Genomic DNA, 19,014 nt, shown 5'->3' on the forward strand with positions numbered 1-19,014 from the left:
ATGAAGTCCAAATTGTTGTTTAAAGCATAATTAATCAGAATGAGAAGTGATAAAATAAAGTACATTTATTACATGTTAGATGATATCAAACACGAGAGTTAATTTAATTTTTTTTTTATTAATGAAACATTGGGGTTGATTTACTAAAGGCAGAAGACTATGCACTTTACAAGTGCCGTTGCACTCTGCAAGGGAATTTGCTAGTTAGTAAATGAGTTGAAGCTCTGCTGACCTCCATCATCCAACCAAGTGCAAGCAAAAAAAAAATTTTTTTTTCATTTTCCTTGCATGTGTTTGGCCATTCTTTGCAAAGTGAAGCTTCAAATCATTTACTAAGCTCTGGAACAACTGTATGTGCAAAGTGCATAGTCTATTTGTCTTTAGTAAATCAATCCCATTGTAAAACCACATGATAAAGGGGATCTTTGGTGATTATGAAAAATGAAAATATTTCACAACTATTAGATAATAATGTATATTCTGCAGGTCTAATATTGGGTTCTAACAAAAATATTTAATCCCCTTTACACAGTTGGTTTAGCTGCCATTCATTAGCAAATGTGTTATACACTAAAGAAGCCCATTTAATTTGAATGAGCTGCCAATGCATGGCAAAAGAAAAAAAATGTAATTTTGCAGAATATTTTCTTTTTTACCGCTGATCACCGTAATGCATTTTTTTCTCTGTTGCCAACATTGTTGGATCATGATTTATCTTTTTTTTTGGTACAACAAAACTAACATATCAGGGACAGAAATAATGTTTAAAGAAGGCTAAAACTTTTAATGCTTATGCAATGTTTATTCAGTAGCATGGAATTCATTCAGCTTTTAGATATATATATACACACATGCATACACGCACACACATGCAATGGGTTTGATTTACTAAAAGTGGAGAGCGCAAACTGTGGTGTGGCTGTGCATATTAACCAATCATTTCCAGGTTTTATTGTCAAAGCTTAATTGAACAACCTTATTGGCTACCATGCACAGCTGCACTAGATTTTGCACTCTCCACTCTTAGTAAATCATCCCCAATATATATGTATATATATATATATATAATTATATATATATATATATATAAAACTAAGTGCAACTAAGTAGCTTCAACTAGTATGCAGTGTACACTCATTTCCATCCTGGGGTATTCAGTTATTAACAAAACTGGTGTGTGAATAATGGGACATGTATTTTTCATTTTATCAAATTTGTAATTTTCTTGCTTGATGTTAACATATACAGTGGGGATCGAAAGTTTGGGCACCCCAGCTAAAAATTTGTATTAATGTGCATAAAGAAGCCAAGGAAAGATGGAAAAATCTCCAAAAGGCATCAAATTACAGATTAGACATTCTTATAATATGTCAACAAAAGTTAGATTTTATTTCCATCATTTACACTTTCAAAATAACAGAAAACAAAAAAATGGCGTCTGCAAAAGTTTGGGCACCCTGCAGAGTTAATATCTTGTACTGCCCCCTTTGGCAAGTATCACAGCTTGTAAACGCTTTTTGTAGCCAGCCAAGAGTCTTTCAATTCTTGTTTGAGGTATCTTTGCCCATTCTTCCTTACAAAAGTCTTCCAGTTCTTTGAGATTTCTGGGCTGTCTGTCACGCACTGCTCTTTTAAGGTCTATCCATAGATTTTCAATTATGTTGAGGTCAGGAGATTGTGAAGGCCATGGCAAAACCTTCAGTTTACGCCTCTTGATGTAATCCCCCGTGGATTTCAAGGTGTGTTTAGGATCATTATCCATTTGTAGAAGCCATCCTCTCTTTAACTTCAGCTTTTTCACAGATGGCATCACGTTACCATCCAAAATTTGCTGAAATTTTATTGAATCCATTTTTCCTTCTACTCGTAAGATGTTCCCTGTGCCACTGGCTGCAACACTACCCCAAAGCATGATTGATCCAACCCCATGCTTAACAGTTGGACAGAGGTTCTTTTCATTAAATTCTGTGCCCCTTCTTCTCCAAACGTACCTTTGCTCATTCCGGCCAAAAAGTTAAATTTTAACCTCATCGGTCCACAGAACTTGTTTCCAAAATGCATCAGGCTTGTCTATATGTTCATTTGCAAAGTTCAAACGATGATTTTTGTGGTGAGGACGTAGAAGAGGTTTTCTTCTGATGACTCTTCCATGAAGACCATATTTGTACAAGTATCTCTTTATAGTGGAATAGTGTACCACAACTCCAGTGTCTGCCAGATCTTTCTGGAGGGATCGTGCAGTCAAACGTGGGTTTTGAATTGTTTTTCTCACAATCCTGCGAGCTGTTCTGTCTGATATTTTTCTTGGTCTTCCAGATCTTGCTTTAACTTCCACTGTTCCTGATGACTGCCATTTCTTAATTACATTCCGAACAGAGGATATTGACATCTGAAAACGCTTTGCTATCTTCTTATAGCCTTCTCCAGCTTTGTGAGCGTCAACTATTTTCAGTTTAATTTTTCTAGACAACTGCTTAGAAGAACCCATGGTGCTGATTGTTGGGGCAAGGTCAGATGAGTCTGGGCATTTAAAACCTTTGAGATTGACATCACCTGGTCTTCCCAGACGATGATTGAGAACAATCCATGACACTGGTAGGTCTCAGCTTTGCAAAGGGGGCAGTGCATGCTATAAATTCTGCAGGGTGCCCAAACTTTTGCAGACGCCATTTTTTTGTTTTCTGTTATTTTGAAAGTGTAAATGATGGAAATAAAATCTATCTTTTGTTGACATATTATAATAACGTCTAATCTGTAATTTGATGCCTTTTGGAGATTTTTCCATCTTTCCTTGGCTTCTTTATGCACATTAATACAAATTTTTAGCTGGGGTGCCCAAACTTTCGATCCCCACTGTATGTAACACTAATCAATGAACTGTGTGAATCACTCCTTACTGACAGAATTATTCAGAGTGGTTTTGAGAAAACACCACAGACAGACAGTAAAAAAATTTAAAGAAATACACAACTTCTAATTTCTAGGGTCAAATAACATTTGAAACACTGTTAGTGGGGATGTATGAATAATGGCGAGATGCAAGAAAGACTAGATGAAGGACTGCAATGCAATGTGCACAGCTGGGAGTTTCAACCTAAAGGTTTTTACCACAGTTACACACTTGACCAACACTTTTGTGGTAGTTTAACAAGTTGAAAAATTGTGGATCTACTGAACTTTAGGAGTTTAGGACATCCTAGTGGAGACTGTTAAGTTTCTAGAAAGACTGTTAAAAAATGTCTAGCAGCTGCTCCAGCAGTGAAGGAGTTACAGTTAACAAAAAGTGCAGGAGTCCAGCCAACTATCTTAGTGACATTGCAGAAAGTGTGATTAATTACATCCAGACAAGCAGCATTGTCACTTAAGTTGTCCAGACAACCATAGACTATTCCTTACAAAAGTTAAATTTCAGCTGGAAACATTGGGACCGATGCATACTTAAAATCATCAGTTCTGCTTCATTGATCATCATAGCTCCCTTAGCATCCCATGGTCTACAGCATTCAAAAAGGCCACCATTTACAGCTGCCTCCTTCTCTCCCTGAAAAATCGATTTCTCAATGGGCACATCTGCTCCACAGTGCTTCTCTCAGGGCCAGTATTTCCATAGCAAGTGTCTTGCTGACCTTTGGCACTGGAAAGGACACAGGGCCCAGCAGGAGATTCAGTAATGATTAGCACTGCTCACAGGCATACAGAGGATGCAGAACCATAGGAGCTAGACTTAAACAAAGAGTTTCAATTGTCATGGTGCATATTGGTTTATTCCTGTAACAGCATATGAACTCCTACATGTGCACCTGCGAGCAGATCAAATAGGAAGAAATAAATGCATCGGTAAAAATGGACCTCAAAAGGTACCTTCAGATTTTTTAATGTATGAGCAACCAGAGGCATTTCACCTGTAAAGAAGGATGTTCTACGTATTTAAACATAAAATTCAGTTTACTGAAAGGCCAAACCAGAATTCCTTACATTTGAATTTTTCTTTGAAGCAAATAGTATACTTCCTAAAGCTAATTAATTTACCAGTTATGTTAAATGGTTACACATTTATTATAACATACTATAACTCTTTTGTCAGTGAATACATTTAAAGTCCTATTCACACTCTACAATGAGATAAAGTGGAATTACAGTTAATACCAGGCAGAATCAACATTAAACAGGCTTAACAAAAGTGGAACGCTTTTTTTTAAATGGAAGAATATTAATTGAAAAAGATTAGTCTTGTGAATGAGAAATTAGGTACATAGTATGACATTAGGGCAAAAATGGCTATATAAAGAAATCATCCTTTTCTAATCACACAGCAAAGTTTTAGTGTTAGTACTAAAAATATTTTGCTTAGGAATAAATAAATGTGATTAAAGTGAAGGCATGTTTTCAGCCTTCATTTTTGTAGGTATTTTGGTCAGAGTGCTGCCAACAAGGTAAACTTTAATCCAATTTCTGCCGGTTCAATACGAACCAGTCTAAATTCGCTCAGTGTATGGCCATCTTAATGTTTGTGATTAGTATGATAATGGTAACTTTATGATATGGTGATTTTTCTATGCAGTAAGCCCTAAGAAGGCTTATAAGAGTAGAGGGAAGAATCCTGGAGCAAAATATGATGCAGTCTACATGTTTATCTTTCACTTCCAGGATTTGCTTCACTTCACAGATGGAGAATAGGAGCTGAAGATGGTGTTGTTTTGAATGAACTCTAATTTTTAATGCTCAACATTATTTTAAACCTATTTTTAACCTCCCTTTACTGAAAATGAATGGAACATTCTTCTTATGTAAAAAAGAACATCTAATGTTCTTTTTTTTTCTTTTTACATGTCCTTCATTGTCCTCAGTGGCTGCGGGAGCGCTGTAACAAAATGTCTTAATTGATAATAACGGCAACTCATCTAACATAAAAATTATTTCCTTCTTATTTCCTAAATCTATAAAAGTGCACAATTCCCCATTTGTCAGTAATATCTTTTAAATGTGCATTTCTATAGTTTATCCATTTACCTGCAATATTCTCTATCCCCCGAGGGAAGACTTCTGTTCTCCCCAACAGTATTAACAGTGAATTACAGTCAGGTCCATAAATATTGGGACATCGACACAATTCTAACATTTTTGGCTCAATGGATTTGAAATGAAACAAACAAGATGTGCTTTAAGTGCAGGCTGTCAGCTTTAATTTGAGGGTATTTACATCCAAATCAAGTGAACGGTGTAGGAATTACAACAGTTTGCATATGTGCCTCCCACTTGTTAAGGGACCAAAAGTAATGGGACAATTGGCTTCTCAGCTGTTCCATGGCCAGGTGTGTGTTATTCCCTCATTATCCCAATTACAATGAGAAGATAAAAGGTCCAGAGTTCATTTCAAGTGTGCTATTTGCATTTGGAATCTTTTGCTGTCAACTCTCAAGATGAGATCCAAAGAGCTGTCACTATCAGTGAAGCAAGCCATCATTAGGCTGAAAAAACAAAACAAACCCATCAGAGGGAAAAAAAATTAGGCGTGGCCAAAACAACTGTTTGGAACATTCTTAAAAAGAAAGAATGCACCGGTGAGCTCAGCGACACCAAAAGACCCGGAAGACCACGGAAAACAACTGTGGTGGATGACCAAAGAATTCTTTCCCTGGTGAAGAAAACACCCTTCACAACAGCTGGCCAGATCAAGAACACTCTCCAGGAGGTAGGTGTATGTGTGTCAAAGTCAACAATCAAGAGAAGACTTCACCAGAGTGAATACAGAGGGTTCACCACAAGATGTAAACCATTGGTGAGCCTCAAAAACAGGAAGGCCAGATTAGAGTTTGCCAAACAACATCTAAAAAAGCCTTCACAGTTCTGCAACAACATCCTATGGACAGATGAGACCAAGATCAACTTGTACCAGAGTGATGGGAAGAGAAGAGTATGGAGAAGGAAAGGAACTGCTCATGATCCTAAGCATACCACCTCACCAGCATGGTGGTGGTAGTGTCATGGCGTGGGCATGTATGGCTGCCAATGGAACTGGTTCTCTTGTATTTATTGATGATGTGACTGCTGACAAAACAGCAGGATGAATTCTGAAGTGTTTTGGGCAATATTATCTGCTCATATTCAGCCAAATGCTTCAGAACTAATTGGATGCTGCTTCACAGTGCAGATGGACAATGACCCAAAGCATACTGCAAAAGCAACCAAAGAGTTTTTTAAGGTAAAGAAGTGGAATGTTATGCAATGGCCAAGTCAATCACCTGACCTGAATCCGACTGAGCATGCATTTCACTTGCTGAAGACAAAACTGAAGGGAAAATGCCCCAAGAACAAGCAGGAACTGAAGACAGTTGCAGTAGAGGCCTGGCAGAGCATCACCAGGGATGAAACCAAGCATCTGGTGATGTCTATGCGTTCCAGACTTCAGGCTGTAATTGACTGCAAAGGATTTGCAACCAAGTATTAAAAAGTGAACGTTTGATTTATGATTATTATTCTGTCCCATTACTTTTGGTCCCTTAACAAGTGGGAGGCACATATGCAAACTGTTGTAATTCCTACACCGTTCACCTGATTTGGATGTAAATACCCTCAAATTAAAGCTGACAGTCTGCAGTTAAAGCACATCTTGTTTGTTTCATTTCAAATCCATTGTGGTGGTGTATAGAGCCAAAAATGTTAGAATTGTGTCGATGTCCCAATATTTATGGACCTGACTGTATATTCCCACCCCCTTTGTTTATGAATTCTATCCCATATCCTAAAAACATTTGGTGTTAAAGTGCTTGTATTATCCAAAAATTTTCTAAACTGTTGTGGAAGCCAAATAATCTTATCTAACTGTGACTCACTAAGTGTATGTTCCATCAATACCCAACTTTTCCCCCCTGAGTTATAAATCCAATCTGCTTATCGTGTAAGCAACACCGCAGAATAATGTATGCCTAAATCCATTTCAGACCCGTTCATTTTATCCTTACACAATACCTCATAATTAACTCTTTTATTTGCCCATATATACTTAAATATATTTTTTTTAACTGTCTCAAAGAATGACCCCAGTAAATATATTGGGAGCATATGAAATTTATACAGGACCTTTGGGACTATCGTCATTATTAACAGATTTATACGGCCAATCCAAGGGATTGATCCAATAGATATTTTCCTCAAATCATCTGTCAACTCATTTATTAATGGAATGTAATTTGTCTGATATAAGTTCTTTAATACAAGGGTTAGTTTTACGCCTACGTAACTCAGATCCTTTTCCCTCCATACAAAGGGAAAAGCTTTCTGTAGTATCTGTTTATCTGTCTTCGAAACATTGCTATTTAGTATCTCTGACTTCAAGGGGTTAATTTTCAAGTTTGATAGTTCTCCATAGTATTTTAAAATATTAATTAGATTGGGTAGAATTACTCTAGGATTCACTTGTAAAATAACATGTTGTCTGCATATGCCACTAACTTATGCTTTACATCCCCTATCAAAATTCCTTTTACATTTGAATTGCTTCGTACAGTCGCCAATAACGATTCCAATGATATGACAAAATGTAAGGGAGAGAGTGGACATCCATGTCTAGTTCCATTGTACATTTTAAAAGGCTGTGACAGCGAGCCATTAACCTTGACTTCTGCTGTTGGGAAACTATATAACGTTTTAATCCGTTGCATCAATTTAAGGTCCAATTTCCAAAACTTTCAATGTGTTGAACATAAATCCCCAGTCTACCCTATCAAAGGTTTTCTCAGCATCAATTGATAGAACTAACGTTGGGTGATTTTCTTTCTTACTTATTTGCAGAAGCAATAATGATCTCATTCCATTATCCCTTCCCTCTCTCCCCAGGAGAAAACCCATCAGATCTAGATTACTTCATTCCGACATCAACTCTTTCATCCTATTTGCTAAAAACTTTGCATATAATTTTGTATCTATATTTAATAGTGATCTGGGTGTATAACTGGCACATTGGGACAGATCTTTCCCTTCTTTCGGTAAAATTGCAATATATGCCTGCAATGACACCGCTCTCATTTCCATTCCCTCTCCTAAAGCATTCATGTATATACACATTTTAGGCACAAGTTGTTCTTTAAATTTCCTGTAATATCTTAACGTATATCCATCTGGTCCAGGGCTCCTTCCTGCAGCTGTACTCTTAAGTGCTGTATAAATGTCCTCCTGTGATATAGATTTATCTAATACTACTAATCTACCTTCCTCTAATCTAGGTAATCTAACCTCTTTTAAGTACGCCTGTCTTTTTTTCCTTTTTTCTTCCTCTAATTCTTTTGCATTTTTAGATTTTATGTCATATAGATTACTATAACATTTTTGAAATGTTTTAGTGATATCAGTGGTTGAATGTACCATTTCTCCATTCTTATCTTTGATTTTCTCTATGTAACTTCTTGATTTCTTTTCTCTCAATCTTCTGATTAAATATTTTACTGGTCTATTCCCCCACTGATATCTCTCTTTTGCAACCATATTAAAGACTCTTCTCATTTTCTGTTCCATCAAATCTTTTAACTCTTCTCTTTTTTTGAGATATCTTCTGTTGTATCTCTATTTCTATTTTCTCCTTATGTAGCTGTTCTAAATCATATAGTTCCTCAATTAATAAACTTTTTTTTCTTTACCCTTTATTTCTTTTTTTCAACCCCCATTGAAATTAGGATTCCCCTAATGTAAGTCTTATGTGCTTCCCAAATAGTAGCAACGGAGACTCCTTCTATCTCAATGAGTGTAAAATATTCCTCTAATTCCCTCTTTATTCTTTTTTCCATCTTTATTCTTTTCTCAACATCCTGTATAAGTGTCTCGTTTAATTTGCACATATTACCTCCACTCCATTCCCCCTCCAACCTTAAACTTGTTATAACAGATGTGTGATCTGATAGAGACATTTCCTCAATTTTGGACTCTAGAAGTCTCTGTTCTATCATTATGTTCAATCCAATCTTGAGTACATCCCATGCACCACAGAGAAAAAGGTATAATCTCTATCGCTTGGGTGTTTAACTCTCCACAAGTCTATCAGTTGGCACTGATGTAACATTTTCTTAACTAACTTCAGATTTTTACCTCCGTCTCTCTGCTCATGCAATGAAGTATCCATCGAAGGATCCATACAAAAATTAAAATCTGCTACAATCAAGTAACCCTTCTTAAAATTTGGAAGTTTTCTTAACAAACTCTAAGTATGTCATTGAGTTCTTATTATGGCAATAAATATTTGTTAATGTGCATTGTATTCCTTGTAATTTTCCTTTCAAAAACAAAAAGCAACCTTCTGGATCAACTAATCTATCTTCCATAGTAAATCTTATATTTTTTGCCAACCCAATTGCAACCCCTTTTGCATGTTTAATTGGTGAATCCGTATAATACCACATTGGGTAGTGTTTGGAATATAATTTGACAGTTGTATCCTGTGATAAATATGTCTCTTGCAAAACACTACATCAATGGAATGTTGAAGGATTTCCCTAAGAATCTTATGCCTTTTAGTAGGGGTATTCAGACTTTTCACATTATATATCATAACATCTCTCCCCTTCTCATCCTCCTGTTCTCTTTTATTCTTAAATTAAAAACAGGACATCGGGAGGCTCACTATGTCAAGTATATATGTGTTTGGAGGTTTGGGAATAGTGTCCTGGTTAGGGATACGTGTTTTGAGAAGAACCCCAAAGAGGAGTCGATTGTGGGATATACCACTTTAGATTCCAGGGCTTGGATATGGGCCAAAGGGGGTTAAAAATAGGGATGGGTGAGGGGAGGGGGTGGGCGGAAGTCGGGCAGGAGGATTTGGGGGGTGGGGGATAAAGATCACTCTGAAAATATGTTCCTTTTCCAAATTTTATACACCTGTGCTCCTTTAAGTTGGTAGTTAGATGGAGGATAAAGTTAGTATTAGGAATGAAAATGACAGAAACAACTGAGTACTGTCCGTGATGCTTTTTTTATTTGCACTAACATACAATTCTGAGGACAAGCTTTCGGGGTATGTCCCCTTCTTCAAGGTCCAAGCAGTACTACTCACAAAGTTTTAGCAGAATGTTAGAAGAGATGTGGGGGATGAGAAAAAAAAAAAGACTAAAGATAAGACACAGCAAAAGCACAGACAGAGGGGTGGGGACAACACTCACATCACAGAGGGAGTCATGCTTGAGGTGATAGTCATAAAACTGTTGGATAATGATAGAGGAATCCCATGTCCAAATTAAGGCCGTTATCTCTTGTGTCAAATAGAATTATCATTCTTAGTTCAAAATTTTTTCTTTCCTGAATGGATTTGAAATTTCCTTTAAGAACTAAAATATTGAGGTCTCCCATTGTGTGGTCTGGTTATGCGAAATGGTGTCCCACAGGTGTGCAAAAGTCATCTTCTTTATGTTCCTTGATGGTATGTCTGTGCAAATTCATCCTTGTTTGCAACTTCTGTCCTGTTTCGCCAACATAAGATCCTTTGATACATTTTCTGCACTGGATAAGGTACACAACATTACTGGAGGTGCAGCTGTATGATCCGGAGATATTGAAGATCCCTTTTGAGTGTCTGACACTTTTTGATGGATTGATTTGGTTGCACAGTTTGCAGCGTTTTTTATTGCAGGGTTTGCTTCCATTATTTGTCACATCTTGATCAGAAGGAAGTTTCCTACTGATTAGTTTATTTCTGAGGTTGGGGGGGTTGTCTGACGGCCAGTATTGGTGGTTGCTGGAATATTTCTTTCAGAGTTCCATGCTCTGTTATGATGGGTTGTAAATCTTTGATTATTTTTCTTATTCCTTCTAGTGCTGGGTTGTATGTGGTTACTAGAGGTACACGGTTGTTTGTTTTTTTCTCTTTGTACTGAAGCAGATTTTCTCTTGGGGTTCTCAAGGCTGTGTTTATGCTTGTGTTGATAGTTTTGTCCTTGTAACCTTATTTATGGAAGGAGTCTGCTAGTGTCCCGAGATGTTTATCTCTGTCTCTTGGGTCAGAACATATTTGGTGGTATCTAATGGCCTGACTGTGTATGATAGCACGTTTCGTGTGTTGGGGGTGGAAGCTAGAACTGTGGAGGTAGTTGCACCTCCAAATTTATTTGGACAGTTTCTACTCTCATAGGTTATCTTATACAATGGTAGGGCCACATTAGCTGCTGACTTCCAGCTATCTATCATGGGTGGGGTAGATTGTTTCCATTTTCAAAGAATTTCCCTTCTAGCATAATATAGGAGAAAAAACAGACACATTTCTGTGTGTATCCAGCCTTGTGCTTTATATTCAATTTCAATAAAGTGGATCGTTTTGAGAGTTCGGCCTTCCGCACTAATTCCTTGTCCCATAGTAAAACATTCTTGAGGAAGACATCTGCAGACAGCTTACAGTTATGCTCTTGACTAGTTCCTGGCCCTCTGCTAGACTTTTTTTACACACAGCGACCACAGTTAAAGTCTATTTAATGGTGAATTAAGAGAAAATTAACGTTTATTATCATAGAGGGAAAAATGCTATCTATAAGTCAAAATGTGCAGTAACTTGAGTTATGATCTTCTGCACTTTGAACGTCATTGTTTGTTAAACTGAACAAATTTAGAAGGGTGTAGTTTCAATGTAGATATTTCTTTACAAGATGATTTGTCCTTTATATGTCCTTTTATTAGCACTGATCACTGTATTAGTGTCATTGGGATGTCAGTGGAAGTTAGTCAGTTCCCACCCAGTGTCAGAATGCCCACCACAATCCCACAGTACTGCTATAAGTTGCTGATCACCGCCATTACTAGTGTAAAAAAAAATTCCAGTATACATGCAGCCATTTGTAGATGCTATAACTTTCACATAAACCAATTAATTTACATGTATTGGGATTTTTTTTTTATCAAAGACATGTAGCAGAATACATTTTGGCCTAAATTTATAAAGAAATTAGATTTTTTTTTAGTTTTTTTACTGGGTATGTTTTATAGCAAAAAGTCAAAAATACTGTTTTTTTTTTCAAAATTGTCCGTCTTTTTTTGTGTATAGCGCAAAAAATAAAAAACGCAGAGGTGATCAAATACCACTGAAAGAAAGCTCTATTTGTGGGAGAAAAGGACATAAATTTAATTTATGTACAGTGTTGCATGGCCGCACAATTGTCAAAGTAACGCAGCGCCATATTGCAAAAAATGGCCAGGTCAGGAAGGGGGGCAAATCCTCTGGAGGGCAAGTAGTTAACATCACAAGCTGTATATACCTTCTTGGCAAATGAGGTGTTCAAGACTTGCCTATAAAAGTAACAGACCAACCCTGTCATGCTGTCCTAAGTGTGCCAAGCCCTCTATGGAAAGTAAAGTAAATTTTGTTCCTTGAGAGTATTGATCCTTAGCATGTACATCACTTGTATTTAATTATTAGTTGTGAGCCTGTATATACTGATATTAAGAGACTGACGTTAAACAGTTAAAACAGGAGCAATGAGAACATAGGATATTTGGAAATGCTTTTAAGATGATAATCATGATACATGACAGATGTGAAAAGATTACAGAAATTAAATGGATTATACATTAATGCAGGGGTGTCAAACTGGCAGCCCTCCAGCTGTTGCGAAACTACAAGTCCCATCATGTCTCTGCCTTTGGGAGTCATGCTTGTAACTGTCAATCTTGCACTGCCTCATGGGACTTGTAGTTTGGCAACAGCTGGAGGGCTGCCAGTTTCACACCCGTGCATTAATGATTACACAGGCTGACCCATGAGCAAATAAAAAGCAAATTATATCTATTACATACGTTATTCACAAAAATTTAGCATATTACACACCTCAGTAATGCGTGGGTTGGTGCACTTGACATTCCTACTGGACCAGTCCAGCCACTGGTTTTGGTTAGATGTACAGTGATGTTGTAAGGTACACCTCCCTTCCCCACTGCACCATCCACACTCGTATTTATGATCGGCTTTCAGGCAGAGACCACAGCTTTCTCTTTGAGCCGAACATTTGTACAGATGAACTATAGGGAGAGCAAAAATAAAAATAATAAAATCTTGGCAAATTAAGCTAAGTGATTGTTGCTTTTTAATACATCATTCCCTAACCTATTATTGCATTTTCTAATAACAATTTGATGTATGCTTGTTCTGGTCATTGACTTAGAATGTACTAAAGACTAGCGGTAGCTAGGCAGTTAGCACTTTTATGTACTTTAAGGTAAGCGATATTAGTCCTTTTATTTCTCTCAGAACTGTTTTTACTTAAAAGCTAGTACTACTCATAGGGTTAACAGTATAGGGTTAACAACATAATGTGTCTATGGGTAACCTGTTTACCTGGTATATTTATATAGTACATTATATTTCAAAGATATACTGTTAGTTTGCTATTTACAATCAGTGAGAATATTTATTCTTTCTTTTTATTTCTTTTACCTTTGATATCATGTGGATTGTCAATGATGAAATTTCCATTCCAGACGACCGAGAAAACCACAGGTAGGTCACTGATATCCATTCCCTCATAAAAATACTGCCAACAAAGCAAACATGAAGTTAGAACCGTTTTAAGGGAAATATATTTGCAGAATTAAAGGCTAACTGATACTATAGTGAACTGAACTTTCAGCCTGGCTACCTAATGACAGAAGCTGTGACAGTTATGAGAAAATATACAACTTTCCCAGATGCAGTTATGCAAAGTGCTTTGCGAAAAGTTTAGATGTATGCCAAATCTAGGGTCTACACCAGGGGCCTGCACACTTTCTAAATGAAGTGCCAGTTTACTGTCTTTCAAACTTTAGGAGGGCTGGACTGTGGCCAGAAGGAAAATGTCTTGGTATCAGTGGGAGTTAACAGTGTCCCATCTTTGGTGTCAGTGGGATGAATAGGGCCCCATAATTGGTGTAAGTGGGAGTAATAGTGCCCCACCGTTGGTGTTAGTGAAAGGAACAGTGCCCCATTGTTGGTGTCAGTGAGAGAAATAGTGCCCCATGGTCTGTGCCAGTGGGAGGGATAGTGCCCCACTGTTGGTGTCAGTGGGAGGAATAGTGGCGCATCATTGATGTAAGTGGGAGGAATAGTGCCCCATTCTTAGTGTCAGTGGGAGGAAAAGTTCCTCATCATTGGTGTCATTGGGAGGAATAGTGCCTTGTTGTCGGTGCCAGTGGAAGGAACTATGCCACCAACAGTGGGGGGAATAATGGCCCAAGGGCCGGATAAAAGCAAACAAAGGGTTGCATTTGGCACCAGGGCCACAGTTTGGAGACCACTGGTCTACACTATGCAGTCTTTATTTGCTACATACGATTATCTCTCAACAACGTTACATGCACAACTGTTTGCAAAATTACACAGCTCAAATTGTATCAATGGTCAACATTTAAAATCATATATTTAATTCCACATTTTATATCAATTATTTCTAGACTACTATTAATATAAATGATTTTGACATATGAAAATTTCCTTTTTATGGAATCCCACACATTTATGTTTTTTGACCTCTGTGATACATATTCATTATATCCTGTAATATGCACTATTGCAGATTTCACACAGCCTGCATTCTGAACTACAAAGGTGCTGAAAGGAGTTTTAGGAGGTAGTGCAGGAAACATACCATATCATCACAGCCTTCAGTCAACAAGGTAACATGGGATATGTAAATCTAAAGTAAGATAAGATGGATAAGGATAAGGTGATACTCATTTAGAGAATCTATGTAGATGTGGAAAGTGTTGGCCAGCAAATAGACAGCACTCACAACATGAATGGAGTTTTTTTTTAAATCTTATATTGGATTGTCAAAAATAACTATCATTTGACAATGCTGATGTTATAAAATAAAAGTATAGGCTATGACTATAGATCTCATTTAAAGTAATATTCAAAACCTTTCTCTAAGCTTTCTCACAGAAAATGTAATTCCAGAGAAGGGTAGGGGGTGTACCTCACCAAGTCTGCGTAAATTACAGACTACTGGGTCTTTTCTGGTGCCTATTAGAATGCAAAATCATATTTAGACACCCTGGCAGGAACAGTAGAGGTAACGCCATAAAAATGAAGGTTGCAATATCTATCTGGCTGCAGATCTATTTGTTTGACTTAAACTGGGCATCAAATGCCAGCAAATAAAAAAACTGAAATTAAAAAGACCTTAAAAGACCCATAAAATCTTACAACACTGCTTTTCCTATTGCATGTCTACTAAATCAGAGCTGTTTAGCATGCAGGCAGCATCTGTTTTGGATTTTGGGTTCTGCACATAGTATGAATGGATCCGTAGATTAGTGGGATAAGAAAGGCAGGGCACTCTCCTGTCACTCTGTCTACAAATTCAAATCAATGAGAATATACCTGGATGATGTGTGCTTGGTCTGGGTCAGTCTAAAGTATAATGGAGTAGAGAGACCTATTTGTTCAGGGCCACTACTATTTAACCAACGAATACTGGGGTATTATCATGTGATTTATCTCTACAAATACCATTGCCCACATAAAGATACACTATAAGGTGTTGGGAAGCCTGCTTTTACATCCACATGAACTTTAATGGCATCCCAGTCTTAGTCCGTAGGGTTCAATATTCAGCTGGCCCACCCTTTGCAGCTATAACAGATTCAACTCTTCTGGGAAGGCTGTCCACAAGATTCAGGAGTGTGTCTATGGGAATGTTGGACCATTCTTCCAGAAGCGCATTTGTTAGGTCAGGCACTGATGTCGGACAAGAAGGCCTGGCTCGCAGTCTCAGCTCTAATTCATCCCAAAGGTGTTCTATCGGGTTGAGGTCTTTATGGACCTTGCTTTGTACACTGGTGCACAGTCATGTTGGAACAGGAAGGGGCCAACCCCAAACTGTTCTCACAACGTTGGGGGCATGAAATTGTCCAAAATGTCTTGGTATGCTGACGCCTTAAGAGTTCCCTTCATTGGAACTAAGGGACCAAGCCCAACCCCTGAAAAACAAACCCCACACCATAATCCCCCTTCCACCAAACTTTACACTTACATAGTTAGTCTGGCTTTCTTTTTAATGGTTGAACTGGATGGACGTTTGTCTTTTTTCATCCAGACTAACTATGTAACTATGTAAAAGTCCATCCAGTTCAACCATTAAAAAAAAAAAAAGTTATAATCCTATACCCACAGTTGATCCACAGAAAGGCAAAAAAAACAGCAAAGCATGATCTAATTTGCTCCTGCAGGGAAAAAAAGTCCTTCCTGATCCCCCAAGAGGCAATCGGATATTCCCTGGATCAACTTTACCTATAAATGTTAGTATCCAGTATATTCTGTGTATCTAGGAAAGAATCCAGGCCTTTTTTAAAGCAATCCACTGAGCTGGCGAGAACCAATTCTTGAGGGAGTCTATTCCACATTTTCACAGCTCTCACGGTGAAGAAACCTTTCTGTGTTTGGAGATTAAATTTAATTTCCTCCAGATGTAAAGAGTGCCCCCTTGTCCTCTGTGATGACCTCAGGGTGAATAGTTCTATACCGAGTTCACTATATGAACCACTGATGTATTTAAACATGTTGATCATATCCCCCCTTAATCTCCTCTACTCAAGAGAGAATAAATTCAGTTCCTCTAATCTTACCTCATAGCTGAGCTCCTCCATGCCTCTTATCAGTTTGGTTGCCCTTCTCTGTACTTTCTCCAGTTCCCCAATGTTCTTTTTGTGAATTGGTGCCCAAAACTGAACTGCATATTCCAAATGAGGCGTTACTAATGATTTGTACAGGGGTAAAATAATATCTCTCTCTCTGGAGGCTATACATCTTTTAATACAAGAGAGGATTTTGCTCACTTTAGAAACTGCAACTTGGCATTGCATGCCATTATTAAGCTTGTGATCTACCAGAACTCCCAGATCCTTCTCCACCTTACATTTATCAACATTAAACCTCATTTGCCACATAGTTGCCCAATTAAACAGTGCATTGAGATTGGCTTGTAAATTGAAGACATCCTATAAGGATGTTATTCCACTGCACAGCTTGGTGTCATCTGCAAAGACTGAAATGGGATTTTTAATCCCAGACCCTATATTGTTTATAAATATATTAAAAAGTAAGGGTCACAACACTGAACCTTGGGGTACACCACTGACAACCCTAGACCATTCAGAGTATGAATCATTAACCACTATTCTTTGAATACGATCTTTTAGCCAGTTTTCTATCCATTTACATATGGATTTTTCCAAGCCTGTAGACTTTACCTTACACATTAGCAGTGTGGGGAACAGTGTGAAGCGCTTTTGCAAAATCCAAGTATACCACGTCCACCGCCACCCCTCTGTCCAAGGTTTTGCTCACCTCCTCATAAAAAGAAATCAGATTTGTTTGACAACTTCTGTCTTTCATGAATCCATGCTCTGTTGCTTAAAATATTTTTTTCCAGCAAGAACTTATCTATGTGGTCTTTTATTAAACTCTCCAGTATCTTCCCAACTATAGAGGTTAAACTAACAGGTCTATAATTAATTGGTAAAGATTTTTACCCCTTTTTAAATATTGGTACCACATTGGCCTTACGCCAATCCAGTGGTACTATGCCAGTCATTAAAGTGTCCCTAAAAATTAGAAGCGATGGCTTTGAAATGTCAGAGCTCAATTCTTTACGGACCCGTGGGTGTATGCCATCCGGTCCAGGTGCTTTATTCACCTTTATTCTGTCTGAATATTTTTGGATAATATCAATTGTGAGCCAATGTGGATCATCTGGAGCTGTGTCAAAACCATGCCCATTATTATGGACAAGAGCTTCCTCATGCTCCTTTGTATACACAGAGCTGAAGAAGGTATTTAATACATTTGCCTTCTCTTTGTCCTCAGTCACCCACTCTAGATTATTTTGTAAAGGATCTACATGCTCGGACCTGACCTTTTTATTATTAATATATTTTAATACTTTTTTGGGGTTGGTCCTGCTATCTTTTGCAATCTGTCATTTGTTTTCAAAGTTTGCATATTCTGTTATATTCTTTGTAATGTTTAAACAATGATAGTGTCCCTTTATTTTTATATTTAATAAAAGCTCTTTTCTTATTATCTATAGCATTTTTAACTTTGGCCATAAGCCACATAGCTTTGATTTTTAGCCTTTTAAACTTGTTGCTCATGAGAATATATTTTGCAGTGTGTTCACATACAGTATTTTTGAAGAACTCCCATTTCTGTATTGTGTTCATTGATTCCAATATTCCCTGCCAGTCTAAGTCTTGGAAAGCAGCTCTCAGCCTTGGAAAATTCACTCTCTTAAAATTAAGAGTTTTTATTTTCCCTTGGAACAATGCAGTCAGGCAAGTACTTTTCTCCTGGCAACCACCAAACCCAGACACGTCCATCAGATTGCCAGACAGAGAAGCGTGATTCGTCACTCCAGAGAACACACCTCCACTGATCTAGAGTCCAGTGGCGGCATTAATACATCACTGCATCCAATGCATTGCATTGCACTTGGTGATGTAAGGCTTGGATGCAGCAGCTCGGCCATGGAAACCCATTTCATGAAGCTCTCTGCACACTGTTGTGCTAATCTGAAGGCCACGTGAAGTTTGGAGGTCTTTAGATAATGACCCTTCAGACAGTTGACGGCTTCTGCGCACTTCAGCATGTGCTGACCCCGCTCTGTCATTTTACGTGGCCTACCACTTCGTGGCTGAGTTGCTGTTGTTCCCAATTGCATTCACCTTGTTATAATACCACTAACAATTGACTGTGGAGTATTTAGTAGCAAGGAAATTTAACAGATGGACTTATTGCACAGGTGGCAACCTATCACGGTACCACACTTGAATTCACTGAGAGCGACCCATTCTTTCACAAATGTTTGTAGAGGCAGTCTGCATGCCCAAGTGCTTGAATTTTTACACCTGTGTCCATGGAGGTGATTGGAACACCTGAATCCAATCATTTAGAGGAGTGCCCCAATACTTTAGGCAATATAGTGTATTTGTATAGACAGGGTATTTAAAAGGTATGTTGTACTGTATCAGACAGATATTCCTCAATATTGAACTACCCCACTGCTATCATTATTA

General features: G+C 37.8%; 1 protein-coding gene across 1 annotated transcript in view; it reads right to left on the reverse strand.

Moving 5' to 3' along the window:
- The window catches only part of PLXNA2 (plexin A2), a 502,290-nt gene that overhangs the window by 171,912 nt on the left and 311,364 nt on the right, over positions 1 to 19,014 (reverse strand). The window contains exons 11-12 of the mRNA XM_089668339.1: positions 13,400 to 13,496; positions 12,794 to 12,984 (exon numbers count right to left, since the gene is read on the reverse strand). Coding sequence (XP_089524465.1) covers positions 12,794 to 12,984; positions 13,400 to 13,496 — 288 coding nt within the window. The remainder of the gene's footprint in view (positions 1 to 12,793; positions 12,985 to 13,399; positions 13,497 to 19,014) is intronic.

This window comes from Staurois parvus, unplaced genomic scaffold (genome assembly GCF_062004578.1).
Source record: "Staurois parvus isolate SC_StPar_1 unplaced genomic scaffold, SC_StPar_1.0 ptg000056l, whole genome shotgun sequence".
Lineage (NCBI taxonomy): Eukaryota > Metazoa > Chordata > Amphibia > Anura > Ranidae > Staurois > Staurois parvus.